We start from the raw sequence: 27,557 nt of genomic DNA on the forward strand, positions 1-27,557 counted from the left end.
AATCTGGCCGGAGCGAGGAGATCGGCGCTCCATTGCTTTAGCCTTGGACCCCGGCTCGGGTTAAAGCACGCCGCTCCTTCGCCCCGCCCCCCCGCCCTCGGAGCGGGCCAATGAGCCGCGCTTCCGCATTCCGAGGGAAGGAAGAAGCTGGCTCCGCCCACGCGTCGGGAGGGGCCCGCGGGAGGGGGAGGTTTGGAGAAATGGCGCCGCGCTATAATTGCTCCCGGGGCGAAAACTCACCCCGGGATTAAAACAGCCTGGAGGGAATGTTGCCCTGAAACAAGCAAATAGATAAATGAACGTTTATATGCGTACGTCTGCATGTCATATGTATAAGAGTCAGAGAGTCAACACAATCTAGTTGTATACAGGTATAACATGGCTTGAAAATTCCGAGAGGTGGGGGGGGACAAACGGATCCCGGAAGAAGGCGTTTCGCATACACGTCTAGAGAATGAGTCTATTCCTCCGTCTTGGCGGCCGATGCCCCGCCCTGGACGCCTACGGAAAGCGCGACGGGCCAGACGGGGTGGTGGTGGAGGAGGAGGAACGCCCCGCGGTCCCGGAAGCGGCTGCCGCGACTGCGCGGAGGGAGAAGCGCGCTTCTGTAGGGCGCTCGCCTGCCCAAGGAGCGGACAAACGGGGAGAAGGAAGGCGGGACGCGTCTCGTCCGGCTTCGCGGGCCATGAGCGCCGCCGCGCTGGTTTCCCCCGCGCTGCCCGCGGGGCCTCCGCTGCCGCCGCCGCCGGCTTCCACGCTGCCTCCGGGAGCAGGAGCCGCTGCAGCCGCCGCCGCCGCAGCCGAGAGCTATGAGGAGGAGGAGCTGGAGAGCCCCGCCGAGGAGGAGGACGGCGAGCGCAGCGGACGCGCTCGGGACTCCGACGAGGGTGAGCCCGCTCTGTCTGGCCGGACTCCAACATCCATCGCTCCCTGCCGGGCTTGAGGGGGTCTGGACTACCATACCCATTCCTTTGGCTGGTGCTGGACCCCGGTGCCCATCATGCTCTGCCGATGATGGAGACTGCGTGGGGTGGACTCGAGCACCCATCATTCCCTCTCTGGGGTAGTTAAGTCACACTAGCTATCGCTTTAGGGATAGGGGGCAGGTGCTGGACCCCAATGCCCATCATGCTCTGCCGACAATGGAGACTGCGTGGGGTGAACTCCAGAACCCATAACTCACTCTGGGGTTGTTCAACCACACTAACCATCGCTTTGGAGGCAGATGCTGGACCCTAATACCCATCATGCTCTGCCAACAATGGAGACTAAATGGAATGAACTCCAGCACCCATAACTCACTCTGGGATAGTTGAGCCACGCTATCACTTTAGAGGTAGGGGCACGGAGGACTGGACTCCAACACCCATCACTCCCTGCTGGATGCGGGGGATGGGAGGGGCGCTAGATTGTTGTTTCCTAGGTGTGGGGGGGCTGGACTACTATACCCATTCCTTTGGCTGGTGCTGGACCCTTGTGCCCATCATGCTCTGCCGATGATGGAAACTGCATGGGGTGGACTCCAGCACCCATAATTCCCTCTCTGGGGTACTTAAGCCACACTATCACTTTGGAGGTAGCGGGCAAGTGCTCAACCCCAATGCCCATCATGCTCTGTCGCTGATGGGGACTGTACGGGAAGAACTCCCAATACCCATAATTCCTTCTCTGGAGTAGTTGAGTCACACTAACTATCGCTTTGGGGATAGTGGCCAGGTGCTAGATCCCAATGCCCATCATGCTCTGCCAATGATAGGGACTATTTGGGATGAACTCCACCACAACACCCAACACTTCCTATCTGGTGTCTGGACCACAATACCCATCACTGGCTGTAGTGAGGATAAGTGCCTGCCCCAGTACCCATCATTCTCTATGGACATTGGGAGACTGTAGGGGCAAGACCACAACACCCATCACTTCCTATCTCTGGTGTCTGGACCACAATACTCATCCCTCGGGCTGTGGTCAGGCTAGATGCTCTCTACTTACCCCAGCTACATGATTGCAGGAACCGGACCCATAGTCCTCGACTTACAACTACATTTATGTTGCTGAGTGAGAAATTTGCTGGACTACAATACCCTCCTTTTGCCTGTCCTAGATTGCAAGTGTCCAGCCAAGGCGCCCATGGTTCTACCACAAACATGGCGGCTTCTGTTTCTGGACCACAACACCCATATTACTGTCTCCCTACCATGGAGACTCTGGGTGTTGGACCACAATACCCATCTCTGCCACATTTAAAACTCACCCCTGCTGAGGTCTAGCGTCTCTAGAACTTTAAAAAGGCAGCACTTTGCCCTGCAGGGTCAGCCTGGAGAAAGTTATTTGAAAACTTATTAAAGATAAAGTTATTTGCCTATAAATCCAATAAATAAATAAATAAAATAAATTTGAGTAAAAGTGTCTTTTTGTTTGATGTTTTCTGACATGGTGCTGATGCTGTTGCTTAGATACCGAAGATGCCAGCGAAACTGACCTGGCGAAACACGATGAGGAAGATTACGTAGAAATGAAGGAACAGTAAGTATTCTGGCAGCTTTGCACCCTCTAGTATCGGCCTTGTTAACTCTCGGGAGTCTCTTTCCATTCTGTATTCAAAATGGACTTTGATTAATATACCTTTGTGTATGTGTGTATGTGTGCATGTATAAATATAAATATATAAATTTAAGTCCAAATATATAACTCTACATACATGCACACATATATACACACACGCTCTGCATGTATACATAATTATTAAACTGGTTATCCTATGGGCCATATCAAAGTACAGAATTATATACACAAAGTTAAGATGAAAACAATTTGGAATGAAATTGGAATAAAATACAATTTGAAATGAGATTGGAGTAAATATACAATTTTAAATGGGATTGGAATAATAGAATAGAGTAGAATAGAATTTTATTGGCCAAGTGTGATTGGACACACAAGGAATTTGTTTTGGTGCATATGCTTTCAGAATACATAGAAGAAAAATATAGATTTGTCAAGAATCATGTGGTACGACACTTAATGATTGTCATAGGGGTCAAATAAGCAATGAAGAAACAATCAATATTAATAAAAATCTTAGGATACAAGCAACAAGTTACAGTCGTACAGTCCTAAGTGGGAGGAAAAGGATGATAGGAATGATGAGAAAAACTAGTAGAATAGAAGTGCAATAATTATATTTCACAGTCCTCCCCCTCTCTCGATATACACACAGAGAGAGGGAGAATGAGAGAGGTAGATACACACACACACACATAAAATGCATGTGTAATACACATATATGCACACACATACATATATACATACACACACTGGTATATAAATCATATGTATATATACTGCTCAAAAAAATAAAGGGAACACTCAAATAACCCATCCTAGGTCTGAATGAATGAAATATTCTCATTGTACTTTGTTCTGTATAAAGTTGAATGTGCACAACAGCAGGTGAAATTGATTGTCAATCAGCGTCACTTCCTAAGTGGACAGTTTGATTTCACAGAAGTTTGATTCACTTGGAGTTATATTGTGTTGTTTAAGGGTTCCCTTTATTTTTTTGAGTAATACATATATCGTATATATGTATATATCGTGTGTGTGTGTTTATCTATTTTTCTTTTGAGAGAGAGCATCAGAATTTCATGTTTTTAATCTATGCCAGTATATTCGCAGAAAAATTGACAATAACAATATTTCAGTTCAATCACTATGGGTGCAACCTTTTTTTTTTGCCACAGTTGTTCTATTTCTATTTGCTATTCTTTGTATTTTGTTGTCTTCTCTAGTTCTTTCTCATCTCTTTTGCTGTTTGTTTCTGTATTGTTGTTGTTGTTATTATTGTTAACATTTGCTTGTCACCCATTCCACTGTCAGATAACTCTGGGCAGCTTACAACATTGAAACCTATTCTCTTTTCAGGATGTACCAGGATAAATTGGCATCTCTAAAAAGGCAACTGCAGCAACTACAGGAAGGTAAGGCTAATTATGAGCTAATTATGAGACTGTTTAGCTTTGTGAGTTTGCCCACACTGGAATGTTTATTTATTTATTTTTATTTATTAATTGGATTTGTATGCCGCCCCTCTCTGTAGACTTGGGGCGGCTAACAACAACAATAAAACAACATGAAACAAATCTAATACTAAAAATGACTAAAAAACCCGACACAGACTTCAGAGGAGAATCAGAACTGCAGAAAAAACAATTGCTGCCAACCTGCCTTCCATTGAGGACCTGTATACTGCACGAGTCAAAAAGAGGGCAGGGAAAATATTTACTGACCCCTCACATCCTGGACACAAATTGTTTCAACTCCTACCCTCAAAACGTCGCTACAGAGCACTGCACACCAAGACAACCAGACACAAGAACAGTTTTTTTCCGAACGCCATCACTACTAAACAAATAATTCCCTCAACACTGTCAGACTTTCTACTAAATCTGCACTTCTATTCTACTAGTTTTTCTCATCATTCCTTCCACCCATTTCCTCCCATGTTGACTGTATGACTAACTTGTTGCTTATATCCTAAGACTTTAATTAATATTGCTTCTTCATTGCTTATTTGACCCCTATGACAATCATTAAGTGTTCTACCACATGATTCTTGACAAATGTATATATTATTTTATGTACGCTGAGAGCATATGCACCAAGACAAATTCCTTGTGTGTCCAATCACACTTGGCCAATAAAAATTCTATTCTATTCTATTCTAAAAACCCTTATTAAAACCAAACATACATACAAACACACCATGCATAAATTGTATGGGCCTGAGAGGGGGAAGGAATATCTCGGTTCCCCCATGCCTGACGACAAAGGTGGGTTTTAAGGAGTTTACGAAAGGCAAGGAGGGTGGGGGCAATTCTAATCTCTGTGGGGAGCTGGTTCCAGAGGGTCGGGGCTGCCACAGAGAAGGCTCTTCCCCTGGGTCCCGCCAACCAACATTGTTTGGTCGAAGGGACGCGGAGAAGGCCCACTCTGTGGGACCTAACCGGTCGCTGGGATTCGTGTGGCAGAAGGCGGTCCTGGAGATATTCTGGTCCGATGCCATGAAGGGCTTTATAGGTCATAACCAACACTTTGAATTGTGACCGGAAACTGATCGGCAACCAATGTTGAGTTCTCAGATCTGGTCTCTTGCAAAATATGGAGGGGGAAGAAAAACTTACTTTATAGTAACAAAAAGGATTATTGATCCCAAATAGTTGATTCTGCAATTACTCAGCTCAATGCTACTGGTGCATGCTAACCTCATTTTATTAGTCGGAAGGCTCAAATCCAGGAAGCACAGGGACAACATCTGTCCAACAACTTTAACATCAATTCCCAATGGAAAACCAAATGGGTGCTAAACACTCAGACATCGGAAGATATAAAAGTAGGGATGACAGGAGGCTGCTTCCCATACAATACGCCAGAGAGAGAAACCTAGGCGGACGAGAGGGGGGAACCTCCCGCTCCTTTGACTGAAAGGCGGCTGCTGCTGCTACCTGCTTCCTCTTCCTTCCCATGCTGAAGGGCTCCCCTCTCCTCTCACTTGCTCACTTTGTAGCCGGCACATTTCCTTCACTGTGGTGACTCCTCGGTTTGGCTGAAGCCGAGTTGATTCGGCCGTTGAGAAGCACCCCCTTTTGCCTTTCCACGCTCAGACGCTCTGGGAGGCAACCTCGCGCTGGGTGTATGGGAGGCAGCGCGAGGGAGTCACCAGTCACCACAGCAAAGTGGTTTATAGAAACATAGAAACATAGAAGTCTGACGGCAGAAAAAGACCTCATGGTCCATCTAGTCTGCCCTTATACTATTTTCTGTATTTTATCTTAGGATGGATATATGTTTATCCCAGGCATGTTTAAATTCAGTTACTGTGGATTAACCCACCACGTCTGCTGGAAGTTTGTTCCAAGGATCTACTACTCTTTCAGTGAAATAATATTTTCTCATGTTGCTTTTGATCTTTCCCCCAACTAACTTCAGATTGTGTCCCCTTGTTCTTGTGTTCACTTTCCTATTAAAAACACTTCCCTCCTGGACCTTATTTAACCCTTTAACATATTTAAATGTTTCGATCATGTCCCCACCTTTTCCTTCTGTCCTCCAGACTATACAGATTGAGTTCATGAAGTCTTTCCTGATACGTTTTATGCTTAAGACCTTCCACCATTCTTGTAGCCCGTCTTTGGACCCGTTCAATTTGGTCAATATTTTTTTGTAGGTGAGGTCTGCAGAACTGAACACAGTATTCCAAATGTGGTCTCACCAGCGCTCTATACAGCGGGATCACAATCTCCCTCTTCCTGCTTGTTATACCTCTAGCTATGCAGTTTATTCCCTCTCCAAGCGCCCAGAGAAAGGAAAACGCTCCGTTCATTCTTGGCTGCCCAGAGCGAAGGGAGCGTTTCTTTTCTCTGGATGCTGGCAGAGGTTTATTCCCTCTCTAAGCGCTCAGAGAAAGGAAAATGCTCCGTTCGCTCTGGGGTGCCAAAGCCTCCTTAAGTGCCACCAAAAGGCTCCTCTGGCAGCCCAGAAAAGCCCGAGATGGCAGGGATTAAAGGGGGAATGGCAGGAAACTGGCCGAGCCTTTGTGCCGTTATCAAATTTCCTGGGAAATTTTTCCAGGCTCGGGTTCTTAAGTAGAAAATGGTTCTTAGGAAGAGGCAAAAAAATCTTGAAGACCCGGTTCTTATCTAGAAAAGGTCTTAAGTATAGGCGTTCTTAGGCAGAGGTACCACTGTATTTTAAATCTAGCAATAATTACCAGGAAACACCATCTATAGGAAGAAATTGAAAAAAGAGAAAGTGTTTTACTTTTACATTTTTTGACTTTTTTTTGGTGTGTGGTTGCAATTTCTCATGACTTTTTACTCCATAGGTACTTTACAAGAATATCAGAAAAGAATGAAGAAGCTGGACCAGCAATACAAAGAGAGGATTCGCAATGCAGGTGAGCAGGTTGGATTGTGGTAGCAAATTCATCCTAACGTGTCAAATTGTTAAATCAGGATTTGAACCTTACAAAGTGAGATATATGTAGCTAGAGTGGTCAACTTCAGGATAGTTTTTTTTTAATATTAGATTTCTGCCTGTACAATACTGTTTTTATCGTGTTGTGAGCCGCCCCGAGTCTTCGGAGAGGGGCGGCATACAAATCTAATAAATTATTATTATTATTATTATTATTATTATTATTATGTTATTTTATCCCCTGGTTAGGGTTGAAAAAAACCCCTTATTTGAAGAGAGTAACAATGAAAGAGCCTGCAAGCTGATAAGAGCTGAGAACATTGTTAGCATCTCGTTAGGGCTGTAAAGAAAACTTCAAAAAATATATAGCTACATTCAGAATATAAGACGCACCCAAAAGGTGCATCTTAATAATAATAATAATAATAATAATAATAATAATAATAATTTATTAGATTTGTATGCCGCCTCTCTCCATAGACTCAGAGACTTGTATCATACTCTGAAAATTAATTAATTAATTAATTAATTTATTGATTGATTGATTGATTTGATTTGATTTGATTTGATTTGATTTGATTTGATTTGATTTGATTTGATTTGATTTGATTTGATTTGATTTGTATGCTGCCCCTCTCCAAAGACTCGGGGCGGCTAACAACAGTATAAAAAGACAATGTAAACAAATCCAATATTAAAAACAATCTAAAAACCCCCAATTTAAAGAACCACTCATACATACAAGTATACCATGTATAAATTCTATAAGCCTAGGGGGAAGGGAAATTTCAATTCCCCCATGTCTGACGACAGAGGTGGGTTTTAAGGAGCTTGCGAAAGGCAAGGAGGGTGGGGGCAACTCTGATATCTGGGGGTAGCTGGTTCCAGAGGGCCGGTGCCGCCACAGAGAAGGCTCTTCTCCTGGGTCCCGCCAAACGACATTGCTTAGTCGACGGGACCCAGAGAAGGCCAACTCTGTGGGACCTAACCGGTCGCTGGGATTCGTGCGGCAGAAGGCGGTCCCGGAGATATTTTGGTCTGATGCCATGAAGGGCTTTATAGGTCATAACCAACACTTTGAATTGTGACCGGAAATTGATTGGCAACCAATGCAGACTGAGGAGTCTTTGTTTTTATGCATTTATATAAATCTATGGTGTTTATATATTATCTGCTTTGTTGTGCACTGCCCAGAAGGACTTTTGATGAGATAAATATACATCAAAACTACATAAATATAATATAAATGAAGTGTGCAGGCATTTGTGTGTGGGTGAATTGTGTACTTTGGGGGGGATTTCACTCCAAGAGAATTATATTCGAAGCTCACTTGCCATATTAGCGTTAAAGATCTTAAAACTTACTCTTTTGTCCTTCACAAACCTATCCCAGTACAACAGTTCCAGTATTCTACTAAAATTAAACCCGCTTTTATCTTCCCTCTAATAATTGTTGTGTCTGTTTCCTTCCAGAGCTTTTTCTTCACTTGGAAGTAAGTATATCTTATAAAAACTATTTTATAATTAGTACTTCATTATTTCTGTTTCCTGCAGTGTATTCCAGCCTAGGCAGATTTGGAATAGATCCACCGAAATTTAAACAAAGTTGCTATTAACTGATTTTAATGAATCTTGTACCAAAAAAAATGATTCAGTATACACTGGATTAGTTTTAGTGGGGTGAGTGGCTGGTAGTTTTGCCCACCAGGTACACATAAAGACAGACCAATATGAAGATACCAGGATAGACTGTGAGTTCCAATCCTGCCTTAGCTATGAAGGCCAGCTAGGTGACTTTGGGCCAATCACCAGGAGATGGTGAGCTCTAGTCCTACCTTGGGCATTGTTGTGGTTAGCTTCACAGGTACAAATTTCAGACAAACACATGTTTGAAAATTCAAAACAATGTTCTTTATAATGAAAATTCACTTAAACCAAGCCCTCTTTTGGTATAGCAAAGAGCACTGGTCTCCAAACAAATTGGTAATTTGTACAAGTCCCTTATCAGTTCTGTAATACTTAGCTTGCAGCTGTGAGCGAATTCACAGTCCTTCTTCTTCCACAAAGTGAAACACACTTTGCTCTGGTTTAGTTTCAAAGCGGGAGAAAAATCAGCACATAAAGGTCGAAGTCAGCAAGGCAGGCACGAAACACAACGATCAGATAATCCTCCACAATGGCCAAACCCACAGGCTGCTATTTGTAGCAGCCTCACTTATTACCACAGCCCCACCCAACCACAGGTGGCCTCATTTTCTTTGATAACAATCTCTCAATTGTTGCTGCCTATGCATCACTCTCCGCATGTGTGGCTGTATAATTAACTCTTGTTCCGAATCCAAGGAGGAGCTAGACAATTGATCTCCTTCTGAGCTGTCTGCCACACTCTCCTCCTCCCTGTCACTCATGTCTTCTTGGTCAGAGGAGCCTTCATCATCAGATTCCACCGGGAGCAAAACAAGCCTGCGGCATGTGGATGTCTCCCCCACATCCACAGTCCTTGGGGCAGGAGCTGGGCCAGAGCTAACCACAACAAAGAAGAGGCAAAAAAAATCTTGAAGACCCGGTTCTTATCTAGAAAAGGTCTTAAGTAGAGGTGTTCTTAGGTAGAGGTACCACTGTAGAAGTCTAAGTGCTATTGCTCATTCAACCTTATAGTTTATTAGTAACATAGAAGACTGGCGGCAGAAAAAGACCTCATGGTCCATCTAGTCTGCCCTTATACTATTTCCTGTATTTTATCTTACAATGGATATATGTTTATCCCAGGCATGTTTAAATTCAGTTACTGTGGATTTATCCACCATGTCTGCTGGAAGTTTGTTCCAAGGATCTACTACTCTTTCAATGAAATAATATTTTCTCACGTTGCCTTTGATCTTTCCCCCAACTAACTTCAGATTGTGTCCCCTTGTTCTTGTGTTCACTTTCCTATTAAAAACACTTCCCTCCTGGACCTTATTTAACCCCTTAACATATTTAAATGTTTCGATCATGTCCCATGTTTCGATCATGTCCCATCATGATCACGTTTCGATCATGAGCAGCCTACGTTTCGCCTTACCTTGAAAACGTTCTCCTTTTCTTCTGGGTGTGAGCTAGACGGAACAGGTGGAACGAAACTACATCAAAGAGAAAAAAGCAGCCGTGAAGGAATTTGAGGATAAAAAAATTGAGCTAAAGGAGAGCTTGATCGCTGAATTGGAAGAGAAGAAGAAGATGATCGAGAGCGAGAAGCTGACCATGGAACTGACAGGAGGTAAAAGCAGAGGCTTAAAACTTTTCCTAACCTTTGGACAAATCGCTTTGCCAGCAGGCATAGGGGGTGGGGGGAGTGAGTGTTAAGAACTAACTCCAGCCAATGCCATCAATGGCTAAGCCAGTGGGATGAATGTGGATAATTGGGGGGGGGGGGGGTTGAAAGTAGGGGTTTTTTTAGAATTTTAGGATATTTTTAATATTAGATTTCTTCCACGCTTTGCATTTTGAGTTTATTTCTTTTTTTAAAAAAAAATCTTTATTGAATATATTGTTCTGCCGGGCTCTCTCTCCCGAAAATTCAAGGGTACAAATTTCAGACACACACGGACGTTTGAAAATTCAAAACAATGTCCTTTATCCCAAAATTCCAAATCCCAAAATAAACAAAGCACTCTTTTTATATTTATTTATTTTATTTATTTATTTATTTATTGGATTTGTATGTCGCCCCTCTCCGCAGGCTCGGGGCGGCTAACAACAGTAATAAAACAGTATATGACAATAATCCAATACTAAAAACAGTTAAAAACCCATTATATAAAAACCAAACATACATACAGACATACCATGCATAAAATTGTAAAGGCCTAGGGGGAAAGTGTATCTCAATTCCCCCATGCCTGGCGGCAGAGGTGGGTTTTATTGCAAAGAGCACTCTTCCCAAAACAACCGGGTAGTCTGTACAATTTCCCTTAAGCAGTCATTAAGTACTTAGCTAGCAGCTGTGAAGAAACTTCACACCCCTTCTTTTTCCAACGAAGTGAGACACACACACACACACATACGTTGCTCTGCTTTGGTTTCAAAGGCATGAAAAAGCAACAAAGTCCAGCAACACAAGATTCCTGACGAACTCCGATCAGATATTCTTCCACAACGGCCAAACCCACATGCTGCTATTTATAGCAGCAGCCCTAATTACTGGAGCCCCACCCAAACAGAGGTGGCGTCCCTTATTTCCTATAATATGTTCTTACTTGGTCTCTTCTACGCATAATTCTGCTCTTGCATGGGTCCAAAATGTCATCATCTGAAGCTATAGAAGATAAGGAAGATTGACTGCCTTGGCTGTGTGCCAAGCCTTCCTCTGCCAAGTCACTCCCACCTTCTTCTTCGTCCGAGGAAACTAAACTCTGAACTGACTCTGTTGGCAACAACACAGGCCTGTGACATGTTGAAGTTTCCCCTGCATCCACCTCCCCATTCCCTGGGGCAGGAGCTGGGCCAGAGCCAACCACAACAAATATATATATTTAAAAACATTAACCCTAACCTAACCCTAACCCTAACCCGAGTCTACAGAGAGGGGCGGCATACAAATGTAATTAATAATAATAATAATAATAAAAAATAATTTATTTCCGTTGTAAGCCACCCTTGAGAAGGGCGGCATAGAAACCTAATAAAAATAAATAAATAGAATAGAATAGAATTTTTTATTGGCCAAGTGTGATTGGACACAAGGACTTTGTCTTGGTGCAGATGCTCTGAGCGTATATAAAAGAAAAAGATACATTGGTCAAGAATCATGTGGTCCAACACTTAATGATGATCATAGGGGATCAAATAAGCAATGAAGGAACCATCAATATTAATAAAAATCTTAGGATACAAGCAACAAGTTACAGTCATATAGTCCTAAGTGGGAGGAAAAGGATGATAGGAATGATGAGAAAAAACTAGTAGAAATAGAAGTGGAGATTTAGTAAAACGTCTGACAGTGTTGAGGGAATTATTTGTTTAGCAGAGTGATGGCGTTCGGGGAAAAACTGTTCTTGTGTCTAGTTGTCTTGGTGTGCAGTGCTCTGTAGCGACGTTTTGAGGGTAGGAGTTGAAACAGTTTGTGTCCAGGATGCGAGGGGTCAGTAGATATTTCCCCCGCCCTCTTTTTGACAGTATACAGGTCCTCAATGGAAGGCAGGTTGGCAGCCATTGTTTTTTCTGCAGTTCTAAATAAATAAGTTGGTTAGCAGAGTGATGGCGTTCAGGGGAAAAGCTGTCCTTGTGTCTAGTTGTTCTGCTTTTATTATTATTTTTATTTATTTATTTTATTTATTTATTGGATTTGTATGCCGCCCCTCTCCGCAGACTCGGGGCGGCTAACAACAGTAATAAAACAGTATATAACAATAATCCAATACAGTACATACATACATACAAACATACCATGCATAAAATTTTAAAGGCCTAGGGGGAAGTGTATCTCAGTTCCCCCATACCTGGCGGCAGAGGTGGGTTTTAAGCAGCTTACGAAAGGCAAGGAGGGTGGGGGCAATTATAATCTCTGGGGGGAGTTGGTTCCAGAGGGCTGGGGCCGCCACAGAGAAGGCTCTTCCCCTGGGTCCCGCCAAACGACATTATTTAGTCGACGGGACCTGGAGAAGGCCAACTCTGTGGGACCTAACCGGTCGCTGGGATTCGTGCAGCAGAAGGCGGTCCCTGAGATAATCTGATCCGATGCCATGAAGGGCTTTATAGGTCATAACCAACACTTTGAATTGTGACCGGAAACTGATCGGTAACCAATGCAGACTGCGGAGTGTTGGTGTGACATGGGCATATTTGGGGAAGCCCATGATAGCTCTCGCAGCTGCATTCTGCACGATCTGAAGTTTCCGAACACTATTCATGTTCTGCCTTTATTAAGTACTCAGGTGGGGTTGGTTCTCACTCCTTTAAAGAAGTTTGTAGACCTTGCGTTCCAATTGCTTTGTTGTTGTCTTCAGATTCCATGGAAGTGAAGCCCATCATGACCCGGAAATTGCGGAGGAGGCCAAACGATCCTGTACCCATTCCTGACAAAAGGAGGAAACCGGCTCCAGATATCCTTTCTACAGACCTTGGATTCCTTTTGGTGGTTCTCAATGCTGGGCCCCCTGAATATAGTTCCTTAGGTTGTGGTGACCCCCAACCATAAGTCTAGCTCCAGCTCTCCAGACAGAGCTTTAAGGTGATTGGCAGAAAGGTCAGAGGGACACTCCCACTGTCGACGTCTGATTGGTCGGATTGTCGAAATAGGTTCCAAGGCGCCAGAATAGAAGCTTTAGTTCCTAACACCGTTGTGACCCCCAACCATAAGTCTAGCGCCAACTCTCCCGACAGAGCTTTAAGCTGATTGGCAGGAAGGTCAGAGCAACGCTCCCATTGTAAATGCCCGATTGGTCGAATTGTAAAAATAGGTTCCGAGGCGCCAGAATAGAAGCTTTAGTTCCTAACACCGTTGTGGTGACCCCCAACCATAAGTCTAGCGCCAATTCTCCCGACAGAGCTTTAAGCTGATTGGCAGGAAGGTCAGAGGGACACTCCCACTGTCAACGTCTGATTGGTCGGATTGTCGAAATAGGTTCCGAGGCACCAGAATAAGCTTTGGTTCCTAGCACCGTTGTGGTGACCCCCAACCATAAGTCTAGCGCCAATTCTCCCGACGGAGCTTTAAGCTGATTGGCAGGAAGGTCAGAGGGACGCCTCCACTGATTGGTCAGATTGTAAAAATAGGTTCCAAGGCGCCAGAATGGAATCTTTAGTTCCTAACACCATGGGAAATTTGTCTTTTTCCCACGGTCTTAGGCGACCCCTGTGAAATGGTCGTTCGACCCCCCCAAGGGGTCCCGACCCCCAAGTTGAGAACCACTGATTTAGTGGCTGCTCAAAATCCCAAGGGCATTAAAACCAAGTCTGAGTTTAGACACCCCCTGCTTTTTTAGCCCTTCCCCGAAAACCCTGTTAAGTGCTTTCCAAACTATTTGTTTTCCCCAGAATCAGCTGGCTTCGAATTGGGGAAAATTGACCTCCAGTATTAAAGATCGCGTTTCCCACCTCATTCCCCACCAAAAAATCAGAATTTTCATGCATATGCAATCAACATTGTTTTAAAGACCAACTCCCGCATACCTCTGCATATGGCGTGGGAAAATGAGAGTGGCAACTCTTCGGTTGTTTGGTCAAGGCCTAAGCAGTTTCACTTGGGTTTTTTTTTGGATGACCCTTAATGTGGATTACCCCAGCTCAATTATCTCCTGACAGACGAGCAGATAATGGAAGATTTGAGAACTCTCAATAAGGTAAGTGTGGTTAGGAGAGGGAGGGAACCCCTTAGTTTTCTGTCTACAATCCCCACCCCCATTTTATTCCATCTGGATTTGAGCGAGAATAGAATAGAATAATTTGTTTTTTCGTTTGTTTAGACTTCTACGCCGCCCTTCTCAACTGACTTAAGGTGGCGAAATAACATAATAAATACAGTACAAAGTATATATAAATCTAATATTAAAATTAAAAACTAAAAAAATCTGAAACCCCATCTATCCTGAACACAAGCATCCACATTCATCCAGAATAGAATAGAATAGAATATGAAGTAGAATAGAATAGAATAATAGAAATAGAATAGAGTAGAGAAGAATAGAATAGAATATGAAGTAGAATAGAATAGAATAATAGAAATAGAATAGAATATGAAGTAGAATAGAATAGAATAATAGAAATAGAATAGAGAAGAATAGAACAGAATATGAAGTAGAATAGAATAGAATAATACAGCAGTCATGGGCTTACCTAGATATGCCCATGTTTCACCATCACTCCGCAGTCTGCATTGGCTGCCGATCAGTTTCCGGTCACAATTCAAAATGTTGGTTATGACCTTTAAAGCCCTTCATGGCACTGGACCAGAATATCTCCGAGACCGCCTTCTGTCGCACGAATCCCAGCGACCGATTAGGTCCCACAGAGTGGGCCTCCTCCGGGTCCCGTCAACTAAACAATGTCGGTTGGCGGGCCCCATGGGGAGAGCCTTCTCTGTGGCGGCACCGACTCTCTGGAACCAACTCCCCCCGGAGATCAGAACTGCCCCTACTCTTCCTGCCTTCCGTAAACTCCTCAAAACCCACCTTTGCCGTCAGGCATGGGGAAACTAAACATCTTCCCCTGGGCACGTTGAATTTATATATGGTATGCTTGTGTGTGTGTATGTTAGTATAGGGGTTTTTCTTAAATTTATAATATTTTAATTAATTGGATTATGCATTGGATTGTCTTTTCACTTGTTGTGAGCCGCCCCGAGTTTTCGGAGAGGGGCGGCATACAAATCCAAATAATAAATAAATAAAGAAATAAAGAAATAAAGAAATAAATTACTCATTTGCTTAATTATTTATCTTAACCTTCTACTGTTTCTTCTTATTTATCCATATATAAACTTTGTTCCATGTTTCATAAAATTCCGTATCTTCTTGATCATTTAAGCGTCTTGTCATCATATCCATTTCAGCGCAATCTAATATTTTTGTAATAACTTCTTCTTCTTTGGGGATATCCTCCCCTTTCCAGTTTTGCGCATATATAATCCTAGCCGCAGTTAAAATATGTATAATTAAATATAAAATTTCTTTCTTGTAAATCTGATTTGACTTAATTCAAAGCTTTAGCTGAGATCTGTCACTCTCCAGATGTGGGGCTCCAGTAATATCGTCCTTCCCCCAGCTGATGTAGCCAGTGTTTATTTTGCCTAAGGAAATGATGGGATTTGGAGTCCAGCACATGTAGACTGCAGCCTTAGTTGGTCCCTCTTCATACAACTGAAAACTTAAAACAGCTAAAAATTAATTTCTCCATTTTCTTGGTCTTATTTTTGTGACTATTCCTTCAACAGTTTTCTTCTTTCTTTTCTAGCTTAAATCACCTAAAAGACCAGGTGAGTAGTATGATCAACAAGCATTGTTTTAATTTAATTAGTTATTTTGCTTCTCTTGGCTTGGAACGGAGGGAAGGACTCCACTTAGTGCCCTTCTTGCCATATATAAAATCCCAGGTTCGGCACCTGTCTACCATCCCAATAAAGTGACTTTATTGTCACTTTAAATGTACACCGATTGGCATACGTTAAAATGAAATTTTGTTGTAGCTCTCCACCTCCAATATACAGTATATAAACATGTCAAAAATATAAATCAATAAGCAATGCATATAACCACATATATGACACAGAGAAACCATGCAGTCTTGTTCGGATGTATAAATGTACTGTATTTTTCGGAGTATAAGACGCACCTTAGTTTTTGAGGAGGAAAATAGGGAGAAGAATCTGTTTACCAGGTATTCATCTGGCTAGCATCCTTAGCCAGCACATTATTTTATCCCCTGGTTAGGGCTTTAAAAAAACTTTATTTGGAGAGAGTAACAAAGAAAGAGCTTGCAAGCCAGTAAGAGCTAGGAACATTGTTAGCATTTGGAAAGAAACATTTGGAGCAAGTAGAGCAATGGAAAAAAAACCCTGCAAAGACTTAGGGCTTGGAAAACATTCTTTGCAGAGAGTAACAGAGAAAGAGCTTGCAAGCTGGTAAGGGCTGGGAACATCGTTAGCATTTGGAAAGAAATATTCTCGGAGCAAGTAGAGCAATGGAAAAAACTCTGCAAAGACTTAGGGCTTGGAAAACATTCTTTGCAGAGAGTAACAATGAAAGAGCTTGCAAGCCAGTAAGAGCTGGGGACATCATTAGCCCCTGGAAAGAAACATCCAGAGCAAGTAGAGCAATGGAAAAAACCCTGCAAAGACTTAGGGCTTGGAAAACATTCTTTGCAGAGAGCAACAGAGAAAGAGCTTGCAAGCTGGTAAGGGCTGGGAACATCGTTAGCATTTGGAAAGAAATATTCTCGGAGCAAGTAGAGCAATGGAAAAAACCCTGCAAACATTTAGGGCTTGGAAAACAATGAAAGAGCCTGCAAGGTAAGAGCTGGGGAGATAGGGCTGAAAATAAAAGCTACATTCAGAATATAAGATACACCCAAATTATCCGCCTCTTTTAGGAAGGAAAAAGGTGCATCTTATACTCCAAAAAAATACAGTATATGTTAAGAAAATCGAAACTTGCGAGTTTAACAGATGGATGACCTAAATTTCCCTTGCAGACAGCTGGTTGTTTACATCCTTTTAAGAGGGTCATTGAGGTCACTTGTTGGTTTGTCAGTGTCCTCAATGGTCCCAAAGGTCCTTTTTTGGTCAAAAGGCAGCTGTACTTTCTGTTGGTTTGTTTTGAAGAAGTTTGTGCAGTTGCCTCTTGGGGAAAAAAGCACTTTTGGGACACCTGTGGATACAGACAAACCTCCAAGTGGCCTCAACAACTCTCTAAAAGGATGCAAACGACCAAGCTGCCTGCAAGGAGTGTCAATCCTTCCATTCCCCACCATCCGGTCCAGAGTTGAAGAAGCTCCTTGGGTGAGAAGCGACACGTCTTCAAAGAAAAAAAAAAAACCAAGGAAGTCCAGTTGGCTCTTGGGATAACCATGACCTGGATAACTGAGAATCTCCACAGGCTTTTAAACTGATGTCCTGTTTTTATGTTCCAGCATCTCCTACCTCCCCCGAGCATCTTCCAACGACGCCTGTGGAATCCCCCGCCCAACGATTCGAAGCGCGGATAGAAGACGGGAAGCTTTACTACGATAAACGATGGTAAAACGAATCCCAGCGGCCGGTTAGGTCCCACAGAGTTGGCCTTCTCCGGGTCCCGTCGACTAAACAATGTCGGCTGGCGGGACCCAGGGGAAGAGCCTTCTCTGTGGCGGCCCCAACCCTCTGGAACCAGCTCCCCACAGAGATTAGGACTGCCCCCACCCTCCTTGCCTTTCGTAAGCTCCTTAAAACCCACCTCTGCTGTCAGGCCTGGGGGAACTGAGACATCTCCCCTTGCCTATGTAGTTTTATGTATGGTATGTTTGTGTGTGTGTTTTTTAAATAATGGGGTTTTGAGACTTTAATATTAGATTTGTTATTTTAGAATTTTAATATTAGATTTGTTACTGTATACTGTTTCATCACTGCTGTAAGCTGCCCTGAGTCTGCGGAGAGGGGCGGCATACAAATCTAATTAATAATAATAATAATAATAATAATAATAATAATAATAATAATAATAATAATAAGTGAAATACGAAGATCTAAAAATCGAGCTGCAACGAAAGTGGTCCCAGTGGTACTTGGCACGCTGGGCGCAGAACCAAAGGATCTCAGCGGACATTTGAAAACCATCGGAATTGATAAAATCTCCATCTGTCAATTGCAAAAAGCCGCTTTACTGGGATCGGCAAACATAATTCACCGCTACATCACGCAGTCCTAGGTGCTTGGGAAGCGCCCGACTGGTGATGAAATACGAAATCCAGCATAGTGATCTCGTTTGCTGTGTTGTACTGACATCATAATAATAACAACAACAACAACGAGGGGATTTTTTAAGAGCCACTTTTAAAGAATGCTCGGAAAGTCACATTTATTTGTCTGAATTGTGGAGGGTTTGCTTGGCTGGGACCTTAGGTATGGAGAGCAGTAATGGGTCTTCGTGCCCAGAGGAATTATCTTGCCTAGGTCAGCCTGGCAGGGGGATTCTGGGAATCGTCCTCCCAAAGTCTCCCTGTTGAACCAAATTCAGAAGGAGATGGAAGTGGAAATCGGGGTTGTTGTGAAGGTTTTATTCCACTTGGTGGCAGGAGACCACCAGAAGTGGTCTCTTTCTCTGAGAAAAAACGTCTTTTCCCCCCTTTACATACCTGCCATGCAGAGTAGAGTAGAAATAGATAAGATAATATATAAGAAATAATAATAAGATAATAGATATGAAATAAGATAGAAATAAGGAACAGAATAGAAATAAGGAATAGAATAGAATAAGAGTAGAAACAAGAGTAGAATAGAATAGAAATAATAGAATAGAATAAGAGTAGAAATAGGAGTAGAATAGAATAGAAGGGACCTTGGAGGTCTTCTAGTCCAACCCCCTGCTTAGGCAGGAAACCTTACACCACTTACACCAGACAAATGGTTATCCATCATCTTCTTAAAAACTTCCAGTGTTGGAGCATTCACATTCTAGTGGCAAGTTGTTCCACTGGTGAATTGTCATAACTATGAAGAAATTCTCCCTTAGTTCTAAGTTGCTTTTCTCCTTGATGAGTTTCCACCCATTGCTTCTTGCCCTGCCCTCAAGTATTTTGGAGAATAGGTTGACTCCTTCTTCTTTGCGGCAACCCCTGAGATATTTATTTATTTATTCAATTTTTATGCCGCCCTTCTCCTTAGACTCAGGACGGCTCACAACATGTTAGCAATAGCACTTTTTAAAAACAGAGCCAGCCTATTGCCCCCACAATCCAGGTCCTCATTTTACCCACCTCGGAAGGATGGAAGGCTGAGTCAACCTTGAGCCGGTGATGAGATTTGAACCACTGACCTACAGATCTACAGTCAGCTTCAGTGGCCTGCAGTACAGCACTCTACTTACTGCGCCACCCCGGCTCTTTGGAAAATTCCCATCTACTGTCCTCGCTTAATGACCGGTTACCTAAATTAAATAAGGTCATCAGTGTTTACTGGGCTGGCATCGATGAGGTTAGGTAGTTAATCTCATACGTTTCATTACCTAAGATGTGTCTTTGGGGAAAAGGAATCCTCAATCTGAGTATTGCATTGGCAGTTCTGTGTTAGCAAAAACTTCAGAAGAGAAGGATTTAGGGGTCGTGATTTCTGACAGTCTCAAAATGGGTGAGCAGTGTGGTCGGGCAGTAGGAAAAGCAAGTAGGATGCTTGGCTGCATAGCTAGAGGTATAACAAGCAGGAAGAGGGAGATTGCGATCCTCTTATATAGAGCGCTAGTGAGACCACATTTGGAATACTGTGTCCAGTTCTGGAGACCTCACCTACAAAAAGATATGGATAAAATTGAACGGGTTCAAAGATGGGCTACAAGAATGGTGGAAGGTCTTAAGCATAAAACGTATCAGGAAAGACTTAATGAACTCAATCTGTATAGTCTGGAGGACAGAAGGAAAAGGGGGGGCATGATCGAAACATTTAAATATGTGAAAGGGTTAAATAAGGTTCAGGAGGGAAGTGTTTTTAATAGGAAAGTGAACACAAGAACAAGGGGACACAATCTGAAGTTAGTTGGGGGAAAGATCAAAGGCAACATGAGAAAATATTATTTTACTGAAAGAGTAGTAGATCCTTGGAACAAACTTCCAGCAGACATGGTTGGTAAATCCACAGTAACTGAATTTAAACATGCCTGGGATAAACATATATCCATTGTAAGATAAAATACAGGAAATAGTATAAGGGCAGACTAGATGGACCATGAGGTCTTTTTCTGCCGTCAGTCTTCTATGTTTCTATGTTATATTCCAAAAAATATGGTAATTCACAAGAGGCAAATAACTAGTGGCTTTTTGTGACAAGGAGCCTGTTTCTTACGAGTCGCTCCCAGAAATCAAAGCTGCTGGATTTGACAAACCCATATATTCAAACCCATGCCTAACATTTCAGATCATATCAAAAAGCCAAAAAATAAAAAAAAACAGGGTTTGCAAATCCTGTGGTCATTTCCATTAAAATTGGCAGGCAGGGTAAAAAAGCAACGAGGCTCAATTTTCCGTGCCCGAAATGGAGAGAAGCATAAAACAGCATCTCTCTCATTACCTGTCCTCTCTTCTCCTGCCTACGATTGCAGGTTTATTTATTTTTTTTACGCTTCTTGCAGGCAGGTGAAGTTCCCACTCAATACGGTAATGCAAACAGTGGAGAGGAAATTACACAAACCACGATGGCGGCAGCATCTCGAACGTTGTTGGGCAGGAGATTGAGCTATTAAGAGCAATCAGAAATGGGGGAGAGGCGCAACCGATTCTCTCCACGCTTACCTAGATACCCAAGCGTAAACACGAAGCATGTCAAACAATTTAGGCTTGCGATTAGGGGGTAGTTAATCTTAGTTGAGCTCTACTGGAGAGGCTTAATCTCTCCTCCTCATGGGGGAGAAGATCTAGTTTTTAAAAACGATGCAAAAAAACATGACAAGATAATTTGATTGTCATTTTTTTTTTTTACTGTGAGCGCACCAGCCCTCATTAAAATGAAATTCTGTTGCAGATATACAAGAGAGTGTATATCATAACATACATATACGCATGCTATAAACATACATACAGTGGTACCTCTACTTAAGAACGCCTCTACTTAAGAACTTTTCTAGATAAGAACCGGGTGTTCAAGATTTTTTTTGCCTCTTCTCAAGAACCATTTTCTACTTAGGAACCTGAGCCCGGAAAAATTTCCCAGGAAATTTGAGAGCGGCACGAAGGCCCAGCCAGTTTCCTGCCATTCGCCCTGGGTTTCTCTCTCTGGCGCAGTGTATGGGAGGCAGCCTTAAAGTTTTGGATTTTTTTGATTCCCCTAACCTCACCTTCTTTCTTCGGCAGTGACTGTCCTCCTCCTCTTTTCTTCCTCCCCCTCCCACCCAAATTCCGAGCTTTTATTTCTTTCCTAATGGGTTTGCATGCATTATTTGCTTTCACATTGATTCCTATGGGAAAAATTGCTTCTACTTACAAACTTTTCTACTTAAGAACCTGGTCACAGAAGGAGTTAAGTTCTTAAGTAGAGGTACCACTGTAAATATATACCTGCATCATATAGAGAGACATAGAATTAGAATAGAATTAGGAATAGAACAGAACAGAATAGATATTGGAATTAAAAATAGAATAGAATAGAATAACAAACATGGAATAGAATGGAATGGAATAATAAATGTAGAATAGAATAGAATAACAAATATGGAATAGAATAGAATGGAATAACAAATATAGAATAGATTAGAATAGAATAGAATTACAAATATGGAATGGAATGGAATGGAATGACAAATAGAATAGAATAGAATAACAAACATGGAATAGAATGGAATAACAAATATAGAATAGAATAGAATAACAAATATGGAATAGAATAGAATGGAATGGAATGACAAATAGAATAGAATAGAATAGCAGAGTTGGAAGGGACCTTGGAGGTCTTCTAGTCCAACCCCCTGCTTAGGAAGGAAACCCTACACTGCTTCAGACAAATGGTTATCCAACATCTTAAAAACTTCCAGTGTGGGAGCATTCACAACTTCTGGAGGCCAGCTGTTCCACGGATTAATTGTTCTAACTATCAGGAAATCTCTCCTTAATTTCAGGTTGCTTCCCTCCTGGATTAGTTTCCATCCATTGCTTTTTGTCCTGCCTCCAGGTGCTTTGGACAATAGTTTGACTCCCTCTTCTTTGTGGCAGCCCCTGAGATATTGGACCACTACTATCATGTCAACCCTAGTCCTGGAATAAATTGGGTGGTGGTGGTGGGACAAACTGTATTAAAATGTTTAAAAATCAGGGGGAAATGTTTAGATTTCAGATTTCGCATTCTGTGTTTTGCATTTTACCCCCATGTTCCTTTTAAAAAAAACCCTGAAATATGATAGGAATGTTCCCTACAATCAATCAATGTTTTCTTTTTCCAGGTATCACAAGAGTCAGGCTATTTATCTGGAGTCAAAAGAGAACACCAAAATCAGTTGTGTGATCAGCTCGGTGGGAACCAACGAGGTAAAGGCAACGTCTCCTTTTCCTCCGGGAATTCCGGAGTTGCAAACCAGGATCCATAACTTTAGCGTGGGATAAAAACAGTATTGTTCTTGCTTCGGTTGCATGGCAACCGTCCGCCGGAGGGATTTCGGGGAAGGATCCTTCAGAGCAGGAAGGGAGATTTTCATCAAGCAATTATTTCTTTGGATTACACTTCTGATCTTACCGCCGCTCTCCTTTTCAAACTTAATCACGGCTCTCGCCTAGCTTCTCTGGCAGTGGATCAGAAACAGATACCCTTGCTGCTCCGCTGCTTTGAGCCGGTGTTGCTTTTAAATCCATGTGCTCTGGTGACTTCATCTCCTTCTTGCCTTTAGATGAGTTGCTAAAATGGAGAAATAAGATGAGCGTGGTTGATTTGCAGCTGATGAACTGTTCAGTGGAAGTCTTATCTTTCCTGCTTCTGTAGGAGAAAGAGTAGGCAGGGATGGAGGGTGGAGTTAAACATGCCATCAGCTTGGAATCGTTACGTTGCCACAAATGTTCCAAGGCTAACTCCTCTTGAATTCTGTTGAGTCTTTTCTAAAGTACTGAACTCTAGTTGACGGGAATCTTGTGTATAGACGCAAACGATACATTTTAGGAACATAGATATCATATACCATTTAGTATTAACACACAGCCTATTCTCTTATTCCCTTAATACCCTTACATCAGTATAATATATTCTATACAGTGTCTTTGACACAGCTCTTAGTATATTCTATATAGCAGTGATTTTCAACCTTTTTTGAGCCATGGCACATTTTTTACATTTACAAAATCCTGGGGCACTTTGAGTTTGGGGGTGAGGGGGGGGGGCGCTAAAAAAAGTTTGGACAAAATTTTTTCTCTCTCTTCCTCCCTTCCGCTCTATTTCTCTCTCCCTCCCTCTTTCTCTCCCTTCTTTTTTCTCTCTCTCCACCCCTCTTTCTCTCTTCCTTCCTTCCTCTCTTTTTTTCTCTCTTTCTCCCTCCCTCCCTACCTCCCTCTATGTATTTCTCTCTCTTTCTTTCTTGCTCTCTCTCTTGCTCTCTCTCTTGCTTGCTTTCTCTCTCTCTCGCTTTCTTTCTTTCTTTCTCTCTTTCTCTCTCTCTTGCTTTCTTTCTCTCTCTCTCTTCCTTCCTTCCTTTCTCTCTCTTGTTTTCTTTCTCTCTTGCTTTCTTTCTCTCTCTTGCTTTCTTTCTTTCTTTCTCTCTTGTTTTCTTTCTCTGAGCTTCGCGGCACACCTGACCATGTCTCACGGCACACTAGTGTGCCACGGCACACTGGTTGAAAAACACTGCTATATAGTATCTTGCACACAGCTCTTAGTATATTAAGATATCTAAAGATAAAAAATTGAACTAATATAAAAACAAATTAAAACACTTAGAAACAGAAATCCAAACAGATCTCCAAAATGAAAAAATAAGAGAAGGAAGGGATAAAATAAAACACAATATTAATTTAATAATACAAGACGAAATTGCTGTAAAATTAAAGATGACTAAACAACACCAATTTGAAAATGCAAATAAAACAGGTAGATGGTTAGCATATAAATTAAAAGAAGAAGAAGAACGATATATACAAAGATTAGAGGATGAAAATGGAGAAACCCAATACACAAGGGACAAAAAGAAGAATATCGCAGTTAAATACTATACTGATCTATACTAAAGAGAAGAAACAAAAAAAGATCAATTAAATAGGTATTTAGAAAATGTAAAATCAGAAGAAATATCAGAACTAGACAAAGCAATACTAAACAAAGAAATAACCCTAATACTCTTAGTATATTCTATACAGTATCTTGCACACAGCTCTTAGTATATATCTTACACACAACTCTTAGTATATTCTATACAATATCTTGCACACAGCTCTTAGTATATTCTATGCAGTATCTTGCACACAGCTCAGAGATTAATACTTAACCAGCATATATAAATAACCATATAACCAAAATTAAATGATAAGGCATCAGTACATAACACAGAGCAACAGCAGAATGAGAATGTAACAATGGAATGTAACAGAGAGTAGCACATCTCCCCTCCCCTATATTACCAAATTGCAGCCTAGCCCATAATTACTGCCTAGCTCTTAAAGCAATACTTGTTCTTTCCTCCTAACAATCTATGCTGGCTTATCTATAATATATTAGGATGCTTGGCTGCATAGCTAGAGGTATAACAAGCAGGAAGAGGGAGATTGTGATCCCCTTATATAGAGCGCTGGTGAGACCACATTTGGAGTACTGTGTTCGGTTCTGGAGACCTCACCTACAAAAAGATATTGACAAAATTGAACGGGTCCAAAGGCGGGCTACAAGAATGGTGGAAGGTCTTAAGCATAAAACGTATCAGGAAAGACTTCATGAACTCAATCTGGTTCAGGAGGGAAGTGTTTTTAATAGGAAAGTGAACACAAGAACAAGGGGACACAATCTGAAGTTAGTTGGGGGAAAGATCAAAAGCAACGTGAGAAAATATTATTTCACTGAAAGAGTAGTAGATCCTTGGACCAAACTTCCAGCAGACGTGGTTGGTAAATCCACAGTAACTGAATTGAAACATGCCTGGGATAAACATAGATCCATCCTAAGATAAAATACAGGAAATAGTATAAGGGCAGATTAGATGGACCATGAGGTCTTTTTCTGCCGTCAGTCTTCTATGTTTCTATATTGGAAACCCAACCAAAACAGTAGGTGGTACGGACATGAACAACTCTCCATAAGTCATAGTTTCTCTCCTTCTCTCTCTCTCTCTCTCTCTTTGTCTCTCCTCCCAACCCTTGACAGATCTGGGTGAGGAAAACCAGCGACAGCACCAAAGTGAGAATCTACCTTGGACAGCTCCAGAGAGGCGCTTTCGTGATCCGCCGGCGATCCGCAGCTTGATTGCCGTTGCCCGCCTGGCTGACCCGCCTATTGAGGCCATTCAGCCGTCTGCGAGACAAGTGCTTGCACCCCTTAGGTGTGATTAGGCCAAAAAAAGCCCCCCACAATATAACAATTCTTCCCTTCTTTGGAAGGGCGGTCTCCACCAGCTGCGTGTTCCTCTTGCGGAACGCCATGCGGACTGACAAAATTTAGTTCCCGCTGTCTTCGTGGTCTCCAAATTTCAGAAAAGGACCTCTGGGTTTACGTCTTCCCGTCGTTCTGTCGTCAGTGGTTTCCGTCGAGGAAGAAAAACCCGTCGGTGCGGCAGGCTGGAAGAAGCTCAGCCGACCCTCCGGCGAAGCGGAGTGACTCCGAACATCCCTGGAGGAGGAAGTGACGGCGTATGAAACGAGTAAACACGAAAGGACGGCGTCGGCGTGCCGGGAAGTGGTTGGGAACTTTCAGAACCCACTTTGGTGGCCTGGATTTTGCATTATTTATACGGAAAAAGAGTGTCACTTTTTGTTTTCTTGATTTAAGGCCAAGCTACGTTGAGAGCTTGGCCTGGTTTTTCCGTTCGCGGTTTTGCAGGCGAAGATGGACAAAGACAGAAGGGGGGGGGGTTCTCTTCTTTCTGGGGGGGGGATGTGGCTCCCCCTCTTCCGATCCTTTTTCCCCTACTCAAAGCAGCACCGAGGTCGCCAAGAAGGCTCTTTGGCTGAGGGAGGAGGTTGATGGTATCGGCAAAGGTGACCACCTTTGCTAGGGTGGTACCTTCTCCATCTTCCAGCTGGGCCTTCTCCCCAAAAAACTTTGGACACATGGTTTGAGGGGCCTTGACTTTGTGCATGCGAGTTAATTCTTCTTTTGACTTCCTACCTTCTCCCAAAATGTAAATACGAAAGAGTAGCGCTTGGATCCAGACTGGAGTTTCCTGGCATTGTACTGTTTTTAATGACACGTTTTTCCCCAAATATTTTTTATCTCTCCGGTCGTCATGTGTAGTGTGGGCTTTATTTTCCCCCTGGCTTCACAAACGCCAGACAGGTTGTGTGGCTTCTCTTAACTGGCTCCATCAAATGGTCCAAAGACGGGCTACAAGAATGTTGGAAGGTCTTAAGCATCAAACGTATCAGGAAAGACTTCATGAACTCAATCTGTATAGTCTGGAGGACAGAAGGAAAAGGGGGGACATGATCGAAACATTTAAATATGTTAAAGGGTTAAATAAGGTTCAGGAGGGAAGTGTTTTTAATAGGAAAGTGAACAGAAGAACAACGGGACGCAATCTGAGGATAGTTGGGGGAAAGATCAAAAGCAACGTGAGAAAATATTATTTCACTGAAAGAGTAGTAGATCCTTGGAACAAACTTCCAGCAGACGTGGTTGGTAAATCCACAGTAACTGAATTTAAACATGCCTGGGATAAACATATATCCATTGTAAGATAAAATGGAGGAAATAGTATAAGGGCAGACTAGATGGACCATGAGGTCTTTTTCTGCCATCAGTCTTCTATGTTTCTATGATCGAGGAAATGGAGCCCCTCCCTTATGATACCAGGTTGCAAAGCCTTGGTCTCTTCAGCCTTGAAAGACGGCGTTTAAGGGGTGACTTGATCAAAGGGTATAAAATCATGCATGGCATAGAAAAGGTGGATAGAGAAAAATTATTTTCTCTATCACACAACACTAGGGCAAGGGGGCCCTCCCTAAAGCTCATAGGTAAGAAAGTGAGGACAAATCAAGGGACATATTTCTTCCCCCAGAGAGTCCTTGCTTGATGGAAATCCCTTCCAGAAGAGGTTGTGACAGCTGTCAGCCTGGATAGCTTCAAGGCAGGATTAGACAGATTCATGGATGCTGAATATATCATAGGTGGTTATTGAAATGGATGTCCAAGTGCCGCTTCTATGTTGGTTGAGGCAGGCAGGGTTCCCTTGGGTACCATTTGTTGGGGGCTCAAGGAAAAGGGAGGGTTTTGCCTTCTCTTTCTGCTCAAGATCCCCGTGGACAATTGGT

General features: G+C 42.6%; 1 protein-coding gene across 1 annotated transcript; it reads left to right on the forward strand.

The window, feature by feature from the left end:
* Nucleotides 1-439: 439 nt before the first annotated feature.
* SUDS3 (SDS3 homolog, SIN3A corepressor complex component) lies at nt 440-26,530 on the forward strand. The gene is made up of 12 exons (XM_070762984.1): nt 440-887; nt 2,457-2,526; nt 3,925-3,980; nt 6,884-6,955; nt 8,448-8,467; nt 10,077-10,233; nt 12,962-13,057; nt 14,235-14,296; nt 15,906-15,927; nt 17,580-17,685; nt 22,565-22,649; nt 25,456-26,530. The coding sequence occupies exons 1-12, from the start codon at nt 455-457 to the stop codon at nt 25,552-25,554; spliced, it is 1,278 nt and encodes a 425-aa protein (XP_070619085.1). The 5' UTR covers nt 440-454; the 3' UTR covers nt 25,555-26,530.
* The last annotated feature ends 1,027 nt before the right edge of the window (nt 26,531-27,557 follow it).

Source organism: Erythrolamprus reginae, chromosome 10, assembly GCF_031021105.1.
Source record: "Erythrolamprus reginae isolate rEryReg1 chromosome 10, rEryReg1.hap1, whole genome shotgun sequence".
Lineage (NCBI taxonomy): Eukaryota > Metazoa > Chordata > Lepidosauria > Squamata > Dipsadidae > Erythrolamprus > Erythrolamprus reginae.

Coding starts and splice junctions, on each gene's coding strand:
- SUDS3 (XM_070762984.1), top strand. CDS start 455: ATGAGTCTATTCCTCCGTCTTGGCGGCCGATGCCCCGCCCTGGACGCC. Junction 15,928..17,579: donor TAAATCACCTAAAAGACCAG/GTGAGTAGTATG, acceptor TTTATGTTCCAG/CATCTCCTACCTCCCCCGAG. Junction 17,686..22,564: donor CTTTACTACGATAAACGATG/GTAAAACGAATC, acceptor TTCTTTTTCCAG/GTATCACAAGAGTCAGGCTA.